General features: G+C 41.5%; 1 protein-coding gene across 4 annotated transcripts in view; it reads left to right on the top strand.

The window, feature by feature from the left end:
- pax7a (paired box 7a) overlaps positions 1-16,668 on the top strand; it is an 85,500-nt gene that overhangs the window by 64,355 nt on the left and 4,477 nt on the right. For all 4 annotated transcript variants that reach the window (XM_077603108.1, XM_077603106.1, XM_077603107.1 and 1 more), the window contains one exon: positions 15,428-15,677. In XM_077603108.1, the coding sequence (XP_077459234.1) occupies positions 15,428-15,677 (250 nt within the window). The remainder of the gene's footprint in view (positions 1-15,427; positions 15,678-16,668) is intronic.

Genomic DNA, 16,668 nt, shown 5'->3' with positions numbered 1-16,668 from the left:
TTTTAATTCCGCATGTTTCTCCTGGCCAGTCAAGGTTTCTTTACAGGGGATGTCAGGCAGTGCATTTGTGGCCCTGGTAGAGCTTCAAATAAAGCTCCTCTGCCAAAGTGGGATAAAGCATATAAAGCACATAATGCAGATCAAGAAAAAAATCATATTAGATGTTAGTTTTCAACTAGTAATTGACCTCTTGTACCAAATATAAAATTGGACCTGTTATGCAAAGACACGTGTACAGCACATGCGTTTCATTCCATTCATTAGTTTTATTAATATCTCATCTCTTCTCATTTTCTGAACCACTTTATCCTCATTAGGGTCACGGTGGGTGCTGGAGCCTATCCCAGCTGATTCCAGGCCAGAGACAGGGGACACCCTGGAACGGTGGCCAGCCAATTGCAGGGCACAAGGAGACGGACAACCATGCACACTCACACTCATACCTAGGGGCAATTTAGAGTGTCCAATCAGCCTACCATGCATGTTTTTGGAATGTGGGAGGAAACCAGAGTGCCTGGAGGAAACCCACGCAGGCCCGGGGCGAACATGCAAACTCCACACAGGTGGACGTGACCTGGATTGAACCCAGGACCCCAGAGCTGTGAGGTCGACCCGCTAGCCACTAGCTCCACCGGGCCGCCCTTTTATTAATATTTTATTGTTTCTTGTTTCTTAATACGTATTTGTCTTTTTGATGATTTAAGGCGAAAATGAAATGTGACTTCACTAGATATGCAATCAGTGCACATCAACCCTTCTGAGTAGGGATTTATCCAGGATTCCTCTTTAACCAAAGACAATTCGCTTAGGAAACATCTTCAGCAGGGCAGCCCAGGAACTTCATAAAGCTCCTCCTGAGGTAGCATTAGACATTTCCAGGCCAGCCTGGAGACACCGTCCTTCCTGCGTTTCCTGGCTGGCCCCCTCCCAGTAGGAAATGGCAGCCACACCTCACCAAGGAAGTGTCCAAAAAGCATTCAAAGATGCCCAAGCCACCTCATCTGGCTGCTCACATTTGAGCCTTTCCTGGAGGACGGAGCTTCTAGCCCTTTCAAAAAGAGAAAGCCCGGACACCTGTGGAAAATTAATTTTGACTCCTGGAAATATTGACCACGTGGACATTTGAAAACGCTTTGCAAAAGAAAAAGATACAAATGCCAATTGCCGCAACACGAATCCAAAATGAACACAGCAGAAGCTGATTTACAATGGAAGACTTACAACCGTAGATACACAACGAAAGTACCCACACAAACATCCCTGGTAAGCCTTTTACTTACAAAAGAAGTACTGCATGCACTGCTGTTAAGGCCATTTTGTTTTGTGTTTTGGCTATGGCCATTTGTGTATTTACTTTTGACAAGCCTTTGAATTTAAAAATTGCCTGACACTTCCCAGGCACTGTGCTTTAATACAGAAATCATACAGAGCTAATGGAGAGCACACTCCATAGCAATATAGACAATACACAACAAATGTGCATTGAGAGCCAATAATATCAAATTCATTTTTTATTTGGCGAAAGACAGAGACACCACAAAACTCTCTGCGTTGACCCCATTCTGTCCCTCTGGGGATCAAAGGTCAGGGGAGCATATGGATATTGTAGGATGTTCGCTGAATTGGTTTTGCTGTGAAACTGCCATCCAGTTCATTCATGTTGTATGCGCGTGCACTTCATGTGCTTCCTGTTAGTTCCAGATGCCACTCTGACAGGTGCATTCATGTGATTGATACCCCTCCTTGACTTTTTACCCTCAACTCTCTCACCTATACTTTCATGGCGGCGAACCCCCTTTGCGGGAAGTTTATTTACAACGTTAGCGTCAGACCCACCAATAAAGTCAGCCCACTCGGTCGAAGCTCAGCTGGGCTGTGTTGCTGCGCAGTAGCTCTCCACTCAGCTTCCAGCTGAGAGCTATTTCACTATTTATTTACATGTAATTATGGCTATGAGGTGCAGATATTAACACTGTCAAGAACAATTTGACCTGACATTTTTCACCATGCCTGGACCCTGCTGGTTTGAACAAACAAATCATCCCCTCCCTTCCCTCAATCTCAATATCCCCTTACACACTAGTCTTCCTCCAACCATTTCTCCAACCTTTTCTCCTCCCATTTCGCTTTTCTGCTGCTTCATCCACACATGCTAAAAAACACTCTCCTGGATTCAGAAAATCTGTGGTTTAATTTAGAATTCTGTGTTTTTGTGTGCCCTTTCGAACGGGGGTGTGTGGCGGGGTCTCTTGTTCCCAGTGGCTGAATCCATCCCATAGTTACTCAAGCATATCACTAGCCACACGTTCTCCAATTGCAGTACAATAGACGACATATTAACCTCTGGTTAGTGCGGGGCCAAGGACTTTATAGCTGGAACTGTGGTGCGTTTAAGAGGTTAGTGGGCAGCTGTGGTCGCTCAAATGTTAGGGTATTAGTAGAAAGGTTGATGAGAATGTGGGGGAAAAGCTGGATCGACCAGAGGTGGGAGTAAGGGGGTCATGTGCCTAGGATTTTTGAATGTAGTGAGAAATAGATTCCATTCCAACTGTATTTTCGGACAAACTCTTGTGAAATAATGACAGTGATAAGTAATTTTTAATCAAGTTCCTACTATTATAAAAAGGATCTTTAACACTATTTTTGTGCGTGTCTTTCTATTATTGTATTGGGTGAATTGTTTTAACGATGATAGCAATATATCAATGATAACCGTGACAGTAATAGTGGGTCGTATTTTATGTGCAGTATCAACAGAATAATACAAATGCTTTAGAATATGGTCGTAAATTAGTTTTAGAATTTGCCTGATTTTTGGTCAAGATGGTTGGTGAGAAGAGGTGAAAAGCGGTGGGGCAAGAGGTGGTATGCACAGGAAAGGCGTTGGGAAGAGTGACAGCTTGTTCCAGCGGCTGCTAATCGTCCTCAACGGCGCCTCCCGTGTCAGTGCCCACTTTCTGTCAGTGCCAATCAGCCACTTAATTGAACACAATTAGCACCCCACCCCAACACCACATTCTTCAAAGAACCCTCCGGGACCCCCACCGTCACCACTATGCCAGTACCTCTCATTCCTTGTGGAAGACACTTTTCACTTGTTATTAATGCGCCACAGCCAATTAAGGCAGTGGCATGTGGGCCAAAGCCCATCATCTGCTGCCTGCCACAGTCGCTGCCCCCCATGCACTGCGCCACCTCCACCGTTACCAAAACGCTTTAATTCAATTTATGCAATCGCTGTTATTTTTAAATAGTCATTTTGTCTGCTCAGATGAGGGGCTCGGCTGCCCATTGGGATCGCCTCCTCATCTCATGTGAAATTGGCAGGCTTGCTTTGGGGAGGAGTTGATTCCAAGATACTTTGCACACGTGCAAGTATTAGAAATATATGTGATGATTTCTAAAGATCAATACATTCTTCATCTGTATTAACCGAGTGATCGTGGATTAAAATATTGAAAATATTACTCAAGTTAGTGAAAAATGCATTTCAAAACATAATAAAGTAAATACTCTGCTTTTCTGTAATCCTTTGATCCTTTTATTCATTCATCTTCCGTACCGCACATCCTTGTAAGGGTTGTCAGAGCCTATCCCGGCTGACTTCAGGCTGAAGCCAGACTACACCCTAGACTGGTCGCCAGGCAGCGGTAGGGCCCACAGAGAAACAAACAACCACCCGCACTCACATTCATACCGCCACCAATCTTCACAAAAACATATTAAGTATTTAAAACAATATACAACAACTAGGACAAATAACCTTCATCTGGAAGATGGTCACACAATGTATTTAAGCGTGCAAATCATATTGAGGAAAATAATGTTTAAACACGAAAAATTACAACGCTAATGGAGACTTTTTTTTCCTCTCTCCGTATGAGACTCAGACAAAGCCCGCTTCACTTCTTGGCCCCATTAAAGCTCACGCGTACAACAGAGAAGTGTGACTAGTAGGCAGGACAATCTGTGATATTTACATTTGTTTGATGGGAATAGTACTGACATTTAAAATCATCTGACAAAAAGTAATTTTGCCAGGGAAATATTGGGTTTTATTAAGAAAGGAAGTATCTTTTCACTTGTTTCTCCTTACTGGTCATGATCAAGGTGTCTTCTGTCCTTTTAGCATTGATTATGCTTACATGACAGATATCTACCAAAAAGGTTTACTAATGTTGAAATAGCAAATAAAAGACGATAGCAAGGCATTCAGAGTTTCACAAGCCATCATACTCCATAATGTCCCTTTTCCCAACTGGGTTCATGCATCTAGAATAGTTCCTCGTCCACTTGTCAAAGTCAGACACTTCCAAGATGAGCAATTGCTATAATCGCAGCCTGAGGACGGACCCTTCCAAATATTGATCTGCAATTCAAGTGTCATCCACGCGGATCTCAAGTAATCGCTTTCTGTCAGGCTATCGGCAAATCTGCTAAGATGCTACATTCTGCAGCGTTCAGATTACTTGCAGACATTTTCGTAGTGCTTATTTTATTCCCCCACCACCCGTCTGGCCCTTTTGACCTCTCCCTAACTTAAAGGTACATCTCGGGGCCATTTCATTTGGGCAGAGCGCCGCAGCTATCAGTGACAGAGGAACTAATCCAGTCTTGCGCAGATTAAGAGTATTTGTGGAACTGTGGCTGTGTTGGATGGAACAGAGGGGCTCTCGCTATCAGCTCTCCAGGCAGGCGAGCCCTCGGGCAAGCACAGTCCTACAGGAGTCTTTGTACTTCACCCCCACCTAAAGGACTCCACTTCCTTCGTACTCAATATGACTTCTATTCACGTCTCCAGCACCCCTGCCCTTCTTCAATATACCATTACATTTCCAATGTCGTTTTTCCACACACACAGCTGCAGGTGTTCAAAAAGATGCTGAATTGTATTTTTAACACTATTAATACACATCTCTCTTCCAATATTATTCTATTATTCCCACTTCATCTTTTGAGCACCTCTGCCCCTCTTCTGCCTTTGCATTTGCAATCTCTTTTTTATTTATTTTTTATATATATATACACATATATATATATATATATATATATATATATATATATATATATATATGTATATATGTATATATATATATGTATATGTATGTATATGTATATATATATATATATATATATATATATATACATATATCAGTGGCGGTCCGTGCATTTTCTCGTAGCGCCTTCAACGAATCAATCCAATCCTAAAAAACTATTTTATGGCTATAAAAACTGCAGCAACAGCTGCGACACATAAAAAATAATCAATAAATCAATGCACAAAAATGAGGTAAAATCCACTTCCTAGCAGGATTTAATACTGGAGCTTATCAGACATTACAACCGGGGCAGGGGGGGGGGGATTTTCCCAGGAAAAGACAGCGATGAACGTCAATGGCGTACCGGCAAACATTGCCTGAAAATGGGGTAAAATCCAGCCGAAAACAGCATTTATTGATTAAATACAAATACTGGAGCTTTTAAAGACAGCGATGAACGTCGATACGTCCATATACGTCCATACGCGAAACGGCAAAAAATGCACTAAAATGGGGTAAAATCCATTTTCTAGCAGCATTTATTGATTAAATACAAATACTGGAGCTTTTCAGACATTACAACCGGGCCAGGGGGGTGATTTCCCCGGGAAAAGACAGCGATGGACGTCAATGGCGAAACGGCAAAAATTGCACTAAAATGGGGAAAAATCCACTTCCTGGCAGCATTTAGTGATTAAATACAAACACTGGAGCTTTTCAGATATCAGAACTTGGCCCACAATTGAAATATTATTTAGGAATATAGCCATATTTTACTCACCAAAAATCCTTTTTAACTGTACACAATATCCATCCTCCTTTCTTTCTTCCTTCCTTTTCAATCGCCATCGAAGCTAATGCTGAAAGTCGAGCCTGTCCATTTGTATTTCTGGCATAGTCCGTCTTGAAAATCGCTTTAAATCAGCACAACAATGTATTTGCTTCTGCAGCTCGCTCCAGATACAGCCAATCACTAGCCAATCATTGTTGGTGAAAGCGATGACGTATCCCTATGCCTGCGAGAAGGCAATGACATATCCCTACGCCTGCGACAAGGCATTGTGGTGTTGCCAACTCGAAATCTGATTGGTTAAAGCAACAGTCTTATCGACGCTTGTTTAATGCAGCAGAGCCTGCAGAACTGATTGTGAAGGCCTTGAAGCAGATTTCTGACCCTGGCAACAAATAATGGCTAAAATGTGATTGGTTAAATGCTTCAATATGAAAACACACATCTGGAAGCAGTGCACCCAGGGGGAAAAGCAATGAAAGGAAGCTAACAGACAATTTTGAATTATTTAAGAAGTATTGATGGACAAAATATAATATATGATTCAGATATTTTTTAGGCCAGCAGAGAAGGCCTTGAAGGCCCTGACGGCCCGCCACTGATATATATCATATTACATACATACATACATATGTATACATATATACATATATATATATATATATATATATATATATATATATATATATATATATACATATATATATATATATATATATATATATATATATATATATATATATATATATATATATATGTATATGTGTATATATATATATATATATATATATATATATATATATATATATATATATATATATATATACATACATATATAGGTGTGTGTGTGTCTGTGTACGTTGTTGTCCACAGTATAGCAGAGAAAGTCCCGCAAACATTGATGAACTTCCTTGCACAGCCTGTTCTGTATTAGACCTTCATGTGTCTGAACTAAAAGATAAGTTGGCAATTTTACTTCAGAATTCTCCTTTAACCAATTTTATTGCAAATTTCCCATTTAGCATTTCCTCTGCTATGTATTTCAAATACTTGTGCCTTCCTCTTATAAGTTCGATCTGTATTTCCACTCCCCCATCTTTTCAACACTTACTGTAAGTTCTCAGAAAAACTAGATTTGCTTGTCTAAATCAATTTTAAACTACATTAATTCATGGCTTTCTTTTCAATATCACTTTCTATTCAGATCTTGAGCACCACTTCCCATGGACCTTCACATTTCCTCTTTCCTTTTTATAAACACTGCTGCAGGTGTTAGATTGGGAGGGAAAGCTGAAGATTTTACTCCAGAATTATATTTGAAATCGTGTTACTGCATGTCTCCTTTTCAAGATCACAGTCTGTTCACGTCTCCAGCACCCCTGCCTTCCTTCTACTATATGCCTTTGCATCTCCCATACCTGTCAACTAATACGTTTTTCCCGTATTTTATACATTTTTGATCATTTCAAATTGTGCGCGGTGTATAACCACTTTTGTACGGGACAAAACAATGTTAAAAAAAGTAGTTTATTTTTTTGTAGAACCGATCTCGTTTTACCCATTTTGCCTCTAATCCGGATCGTCTTGGTCCTAGTAGCGGACGAAAACGTCATCATCGACTGTTACATGCTTTAAGCATGATATGCCCACGCACATTATCCTTTCATACGTCCACCTTTTCAATATATAAATATAGCGCGTCAGTAAGCAATGTTCTTAGACAGTCAAGCTGTCAGCGTCAAACAGCGACATCTAAAGAATCTTGAATTTAGTGCATAAAAAAAGCGCACCGACTGATTGGGCTAGTGCCCAATCAGTCACCTTGGGGAAAATTTTAGACTTTCAAGTGCGCCAGATTGAGTAAATATGTGCCGCGTTGCATTTGTACAGTTTATTCTCACTTAAGAAGGGGAATTGCAATCATTAGGGGAGCAATTGGACGAGATTGACAGGTCTGATCTTTTCTCTCCTATTTTCACACACATTGCTGCAGGTATTTCAAATGGTGGGTATGCAACAAATTCCACTCCAAAATTCTCCAAGTTTTTCCATTTCAATATTGCTTTCTCTTCTCGAGCACTTGTGCCATCATTTGACTGTTTCCCATTTTCATTCTCCATTCCTTTTGTCAAGTTGAAAATAGTTTTTCCGTCGTGTATCTCTTTTTCATTATCAAGACAGACATATCACGAGCACTACAAATGTCCTTCTATTTGCTTCCACATTTCAACTCTTTTTGCACACAGGCTGGTGCAGTTGTATGAATCTGGAAATATAAATATGGCAACTTTCACTTTCACATTTATGCTTTTCAGAGACAGTCGACAGCTTTTTAAAAATTGACACATAGGACCTTAAATACTTTCCAGGGCAAGTGACTATTTTTGGTCATTACAATAAATGTACATTTTAGCACTTACCTTAACACTGGACTTAATACTGCATTAGTGGCAGCAAATAGAAATATGAGTATATTATGATGTAATTGTAAAAATGACAGCCTTTATGATACTAACACAATCCGATTCAGGCTGAAGTTTATAATGTGGTTGTCCTCGTATCATTAGTGTATTTTCGCAATTTAAAAAAAAAAAATCTGAATTCTTGTGAATGCTTACGCATAACCCCTAATATCATCCCAAAATAATAACAACTCAAGTCGTCATTTTCAAGGCTAAATCATTTGAAATGGAAATTGGAAGTATAAAAAGTTTATTTATATACAGCCACTTACCATGATTCATGGTCACCTGTAAGCACAAATGATTTGAAAGCACTTCGATGTAAAATTCTATCACCAGAGACAACGGATGGGCGGCAGGTGGGCAGATGAGGTATTCTGTTGAAGTGAGATGCTTCTATGCCACCTAGTGGGATGCCGAGACACTTGGAGTCTCAAAGCGAAAGAGAAAGGTCGCAGCCCACCTGGCGGGATACCTAAGCACACAGATTGATTGGCAAGCGAGAGCAAGGCTTTTCTGGATTTCAACCTTTGCTCATATGGTGAAAATTTGCTTGCAGAGTCAGACTATTTTTTTCTCATGACGATGTTCGTATCATAAAACCTTGTGATGAGGTGCTTGTTTAATGAGGGTCAACGGTAGTATTATTCATTTGTATATATTTATTTTTTCATTTATTCACTTTCTGAACCGCTTTATACGCCTATCCCAGCTGACTTTGGGCTAGAAGCGGGGGGGTGCGGGGGCACCCTGAATCGGTGGCCAACAGATCGCAGGTGACGAGAAGACGGACAATCATGCACACTCACACCCATACCTAGGGGCAATTTAGAGTGTCCAATCAGCCTACCATGCATGTTTTTGGGAGGAAACCGGAGTACCCGTAGAAAACCCACGCAGCCCCGCGGGGAACAGGGATACATCTATACTGGTGGACCGACCTGGATTTGAACCCAGGACCCCAGAGCTGCGAGGCCGACGTGCTAATCACTCAGGCGCTGGGCTGCCTATATATTTATTTATAATTTTAAAAAAAAGATTTTTGTCATTATGAACATCTTCATAGATTAATGCAATGTTAGAAAAATAAACTGAATAAAATTAGAATGAATGAATAAATAGAAATACACACAAAGCTCTTAAGTAGAAATTTTCCCTGTAGTTTTTAACTCATTACATGTGTTGATGGTCATAAATCCAATTATTTCAAACTGGGAAGCCTGGCTTGCTCATCGTTCAGTGCAATGAATGAACGTTTTTTCCACCCAGCCAAAATGGATTAGACGTCTTGCTCCGTCAATGGCAGCCAATGGGTTGCGTCCCGATACCTCTGCCCTCCTTCTCCACACCTTGTACATGACATCCACTTTCCCTTTTTTAACAAACATGACTGCAAGCGTTCTAAAAACTAAAAATGTCAGCCTAAATATTTATTTTAAACTGAATTAATACAAGACTTAATCTTACATTAATTCAAACACAACAACAGCAAGCAATGCACAAAGAGAAACTCGTCAAACATTAGCACAGACAAAAAAAATGTGAGTGTTGTCCACATAAGACAGGAGTTATGAAAGGAACGCTTTATGTGCCTCAAGTACGCTATTTATTTATCTAAAAGGATGCACATTGTATCAATTTACAATGCTCCGCAGGCTACTAGGCTCACAACTTGAGAGAATTAATTACTTTTTTGTTATTATTTTTAAAGTAATCTATCTGTAGAGAGGGAGGAGGTTGGGGGAGCTATAGGGAACAGCCCGGAGCATTGTCCTTTAAACTAAAGTCCTGGCTCGCATTATCTCCCCAAGCAGCAGTCACACTAACCAACAATAAAAAAATGAGTGGCTAAGGAAGAGGAAAAAAGATTGGGGGTTTCATGAACATATTTAGATGAAAAATAAATCCGTTTTTTCTTTTTAATTCAAACTTTTCTCTAATATACACCGCCTATTAATAAAACATTCCAAATCTAAACTCAATATTTTACCAGAAATTAATTTAAAATGCCCTTTAAGTTAAGTTTTTAATGTTGTTTTCAAGAACCAAATGTCAGTTTTTTATGGACATGATTTGAAAAAAGTGCCTTATGGTAGTCTGCATTTCACCCGTGGTCAGCTGGGTTAGGTTCCAGCAGTGAGAGTACGTTTGGTCGCCGGACTCTTGGTCGCCGAACGCTTGGTCGCCGGACGTTTGGTCGCCCGGACCCAAACAACCGGCGACCAAACGTCCGGCGACCAAACGTCCGGCGACCAAACGTCCGGCGACCAAACGTCCGGCGACCAAAAATCCGGCGACCAAAAGTCCGGTGACAAAACAAGGTAAAACAACACGGTCTACGCATCAATCAAAGCCAACAATGGCCCTGAGCAGTTTCACTGAGCGGACGTGTGAGTGTATAAGAGCGTGTATGCATATGGGTTGTCTCCTTTAGGAAGGGACGTCAGTCAGGGTCTTAACAAGTTCTCCAACAAAACACAATAAAAGTACGGGAAATTTGGAGCTTTTCTTTAGCCTAATAATTAATAGGGCATTAAGTATGACAAAATAATAATTCGCAGTTTGTATTTAGGGAATTTGAGCAACAATTTTAAATGGTAATTATCAATAACCTTCCGGGCGACCAAACATCCGGCGACCAAAAGTCCGGCGACCAAACGTCCGAGTACCGGCTCCAGCAACCCCCGTGACCCTTTTGAGGGTGCGTGGTAAGGAAGATGAATGAATGAATGTGCTCATAATCAACAATGTGGCAACTATGCCATACTTCTTGCTGGAAATCCTTTATAGCATAATAACATTCTCCTTTATTAGTATTTTTATCAAAACGTTACACAAAGGGTCCTCTAAAAAGTGCTCATCTTTGCTGTTTCAGCAAAAATGAAACGATTAAAGGCAACATTTTTTGGGGGGGAGAAGCACTGACGGCACTGTCTGACCCATCGTGATTCGCTAAAATAGAAGAAAAATGTGCGACGGCAGTCAGTTCCGGAGATAAGCCATCCATTTTCTTTTGAAGAACTTTTATGGGCGTGAATATTAATTGCAGCGATTGTTGGCCATTGCGCTTCATCAGGGGGAGCGATGCAATCGAGCTTCAATTAAAAGCTAAAATGGACTCTCCCTGCAGCTCATGGACTCTTCTTCCATGTCAAGCTCGCACTCAAGGGTGCGACACATTGCTCGCGGATTAGATGAACACATGGAAATGAACGCAGCGCAAGTTGAAAAAGTTCCAAAGGATATGATGAATTGAGGAAATGCTCCATTCCTCCCCTGCTCGCACACAGATGTGTGTGCGTGTGGCAAGAGCCTCTGTGAGGCCCTAATTGGTTTAGCAGCCGAGGGGCCATAGGTCAGCCTAGCGTAGCCAAACTCAACATGAACCTGATGTTGACAGGATGCCTGCGCGCTATAGGAGGGAAGCATGTGTGAGACATCATTTCTGCTTTTTGCCCTCTATTTCTGTTTTAAACACCCCACCCTCCCCTGCCCACCACCTCCCACTACACTATTGGTGGCTGCCACTCATTATTTATAGTATTGTCATTTTACCATACATTGTTTGTTGTTGGGAATTTATCTCTTTTGATATTCATTCATTTGGTTTTTGGACCGCTTTATCCTCATTTGGGTCGCAAGGGGTGCTGGAGCCAATCCCAGCTGTCTCCCGGGCAGCCCGGCGGATGAGTGGTTGGCGTGTCGGCCTCATAGCTCTGGGGTCCTAGGTTCAAATCCAGGTTGGTCCACCTGTGTGGCATTTGCATGTTCTCCCTGGCCTGCATGGGTTTCCTCTGGGTACTCTGATTTGCTCCCAAATTCCAAAAACATACATGGTAGGCATGATTTTAATCCAGGAGCCCAGAGCTGTGAAGCCGACGCGCTAACCACTCACCCACCGGGCCGCCAATCCCTTTTGATATTTTTATTATATTTTATAACTTGGCCTATTGACCATCTTTTTTTTTCTTCTTAGTTTATTTTGCACTTTTGCATTTATTTTATAGGTGTCTATGACTTAAATATCACCTAAAATGTGTTGTTATTTTTTTTTTACATATTAATCCAAACACACTTCAACTCACCTTGCTCATTAACACATTTTAATTGGATGATATGAAATGTTCACCTGACAATTTTTCTAATTTGATTCAATTATTATGTGGGCGGCCCGGAGGCTTGAGTGGTAAGCATGTCGGCCTCACAGCTCTGGGGTCCTGGGTTCAAATCCAGGTCGGTCCACCTGTGTGAAGTTTGGAGTTTGCATTTTCTCCCTGGGCCTGCATGGGTTTTCTCTGGGTACTCCGGGTTTCTCCCACATTCCAATAATATGCATGGTAGGCTGATTGAACAATCTAAAATGCACCTAGGTATGAGTGTGAACATGAAAGATTGTTTGTCTACTTGTGCCCTGCGATTGGCTGGCCACCCATTCAAGGAGTCCCCCGCCTCTGGCCCGAAGTCAGCTGAGATAGGTTCCAGCACCCCCTGTGACCCTAGTGAATGAATGAATGACTGTTTATTATGTCATAAACTTAAATACATTTCATTGATTGAAAAAAATGTTTAATCGTCTCAATTATTTATTGCTTATTGACCATATCTTGGATACAAACGTCATTTTTTTGTTTTGTTCTTTTGTTGGTATTTTTAGTGTATTTCAAATATTCTCTTGTTTTAAGCATTGCTTTTATTGTTTATGATTTATTTTAATTGTGACGTGTGATTATGGGTGCAAATGATTGTTGGCACCAGCACCGTGCCACCGTCTTGAGGACAGGTGGTGTTGGTAATGGGTGGAAAGATGTGTTTATTCCCTTAAAGTACTGTTGCAACTATTTGCATCAATATCTTGAACAATCCCTATGCCTATGTTGTATAATATTCATCCATTCATTCATCTTTCGTACTGCACATCCTCACAAGAGTTGCAGGAATTGGCGGAGCCTTTCCCAGCTGACTGGGGACGAAAGGCAGACTACACCTTAGAGTGGTCCCCAGTCAGCCGAAGGGACAAACGACTGGTCACACTCACAATCATACTGCCACAAGTGGGAATCGAGCCCGTACCTGCCTGCACCGAACCAAAATCAGGAGAGTGAACCACTAGAGTAGACCATCAGGAGGTTATTGACTAATAAGTCAGGCAATTTTTGGGTAATTTTGCGCTTTTGCATCTCTGCTATTTTTTAAATAATTCCATCCTATACATTATTTTACGATCCTTTTTGTCTCTTTCCAAACGTGCTTGAGAGTGCAGCACAACTCAACATAATCTCTTCTGTTTGAACACATTCCGAGTGCTTCCTCTGGCGAATGTCACAAGCTATTACAATAATCTAGAATATTGAATTGGAAGCTTTATGCAGTGGGAGTAATGCGCACACAGTCATATAGCGGGGCCCAGCCCTAACCTCCAGTATCAGTGGGCCTCTTCGATTCCACGCAGGGATCTGAAGGGATCATTTACGAGTTCCAAGCCATTACTATTCATGAGGTGGCGGGCTCTGGGGCGAGGGATTAGGGACTCCCTTGGCGCTTGTTGTGCCGCAGGCTGGTGCTTTTGCCTCAGAACGTGGGTCGTCTGGCACGGGTGGCATAGCTATTATCGCCCTGGGACCCTGGTTTCCCTCAGCAGAACACTTAGTGACAGTGCCAGCTAATGGAAACAGACTCTCTTGTTTCCTTCAAACCCCTCGTCACCACCGACACATTCTTGAGGAAAAGATGAGCCGCTCAAAATGCAAGAAATTCACCACAATCTTATTAAAAAGTTTTTTTGTTTAGTTAAAATTACATTTCAACAAAGTTTGGAGAAATCATCATACTCAAAATATTCAACCGGATATTGTACTTTGTCACTGCAAAAGTGAATATGAGAAAATATGTTATTTATTAATTCATTTATTTATTATAAAAATGGAATTAATTCATTCATTTTATTTTTATTGCCCATTGTAAATGTTAAATTTTTATGTCAAATGCGGGGAGCAAAATATTGATCCTGTGGGTTTCCAAGCTTGAATAGCCTGTCCTACATAAATGTTATAAAAAATATTTACGGTAATAAATATAGCCGCCTGATGGTGTAGTGGTTCACTCGCTGGAATTCCGTGTAGGAAGGCACAGGCTCAATTCCCGCTGGTGACCGTATGATTGTGAGTGTGAATGGTCTTTCTGTGTGCTCTACGGCTCACTGGGTCTAGGACAGAGGTGGGCAAACTGATCCTCGAGGGCTGCTGTGGGTGCAGGATTTTGTTCCAACTGATCCAACACAAACAGTTCAACCAATGAGGTTTCTGCTGAAACAAGAAGCACCTCACTGCAATCCACTGATTGCACTTCTAAAATTCCAGATTGGAAGTTGGAACGAAAACCCCCACCCACTGTGGCCCTTTCTGGAATAGTTTGTAGTTTGCCCACCCTGATCTAGGATTTAGTCTGCCCAACCTGATCTAGGATTTAGTCTGCCTTTAGCCCGAAGTCAGCTGGGCTAAACTCCAGCAACCCCTGCAACACTTAACAAGGGTAAGGAAGATACATGAATGAATGAAACACACATATTTCCTGCCACCCAATGGGGTAGTGGTTAATTCGCCTGACTTTGACGCAGACAGCGTGGGATCGATTCCCACTCAGTGGTATCATGATTGTGAGTACAAATGGTTGTCTTTCACTATATGTGCCATATGACTGACTGGTGACCAGTCCTGGGTGTAGTCCACAACCGAGATAAGGAAAAAAGAGTTGCAAATGAATGAAATATAATTTGTGCATGAAAAGGTTCAAATCTAAATGAGTAAAATTGAATCCAACAAAGCTGAATAATGGTTGAATTATTGACACAAAGCTATGACACACACAAAAATAAATTTACAACAACGACAGAAAATGTCATTCATTACATTCCATCTCTAAAAGCAATTGTGGTTTAAATGTAACAAAGCTTTCATTTAGGTTTTTGGGAATCGAAAAAAGCACTTTAAGCAAAAAGTGTAGAATTATAAGTTTAGCCCTCATAAAATACGGTGCAAACTTCTCCAAACATGAAATATCTTGATGACAGCTTCAGCCACAATAGAAAAGAACTGTGCGAAAACATGTTTTTGATCTTGGTTTTCTTTCCTTGTCCTCAGGTGATGAGTATCCTGAGCAACGGGAGTGCGGTCGCCTCACAGCAGCAACACGACTTCTCCATCTCCCCGTTGCACGGAAGCCTGGATGCCTCCAACCCCATCTCGGCTAGCTGCAGCCAGCGATCGGACCCCATTAAGGGCGTGGACAGCCTAGCCTCTTCGCAGTCCTACTGCCCCCCCACCTACAGCGCTACCAGCTACAGCGTGGACCCCGTCACCGCAGGCTACCAGTATAGCCAATACGGCCAAAGTGAGTGGTCGTGTTTGATTTGTTCTTTTAGTTTAACCGTTTGAATTCATAAATGATATGAATGTTCTTTTTCTCAGCCCCCGCATCCAATCTCTTTTGACTGTGGAGGATGAATGAACTTTTCTCATGTGCCCTTCCCAGTCAGAAGGAATTCGATGTCTAGCGCCATCAATGGCACTAAAACATTCACAGCCAATTAAATACTATAAAGAAAAATACACAACTTTAAAATGCTACTTGGGGCTATCACCAGTGTGTATTTTTTATTTTAATTTCATTTGGTGGCCAAGTGGTTAGAGCGTTGTTCTCACAGTTCTGAATCGAGGGTTCAATACCAGGTTCAGAACTTTCTGTATGGAGTTTGCATGTTCTGCCTGGTCTGTGTGGATTTTCTCCCGGGACTCCCGATAAATTCTAACTTGCCTCTAGGTATGAGTGTCAGTGTGAATGGTTGTCTGTCTCTTGGTGCCCTGCGATTGGCTGGACACCAAGTCAAGGTGTCCCCCACCTGGGGCCTGTAGTTAGCTGGGATAGGCTGCTGCACCCCAGCAACACGAATAATGAATGAATGTATTCATTTTTTAATTTCATTTAATTTCATTCTTTTAGGTTTTTTTTACTAACATTGTAGGAATTTATGAATGGATTTATAATGGAGTGGCCCAGTGATTTTCACATCTTCTGAACAATTTCCTGAGATCGAGGGTATCAATGCCCGGTGGATTCCGACCTTCCGGAGTGGAGTTTGCATTCTTTCCCGGACTTTGACTGGGTTTTCTCCAGGTCCTCTGGTTTTCTTCCACATCCCAAAAACATGCATGGTAGGCTCTGAAGGGGGCACGTAAAGACATGAAAATGTCCAGTTCAAGGAAGTACGTAACATGAAAGGACTTGAGTTTCAGAATTCAGCTCAGCTTGCGAGCGCGACTCATGGCAAACCATCCTTATCATCGAAAACTGCATCTCCAACGGCTATACAAAGTTTAATTCA

Source organism: Stigmatopora argus, chromosome 6, assembly GCF_051989625.1.
Source record: "Stigmatopora argus isolate UIUO_Sarg chromosome 6, RoL_Sarg_1.0, whole genome shotgun sequence".
Lineage (NCBI taxonomy): Eukaryota > Metazoa > Chordata > Actinopteri > Syngnathiformes > Syngnathidae > Stigmatopora > Stigmatopora argus.
The sequence above is the reverse complement of the archived record's forward strand: the minus strand, read 5'-3'. Positions and strand labels throughout refer to the sequence as shown.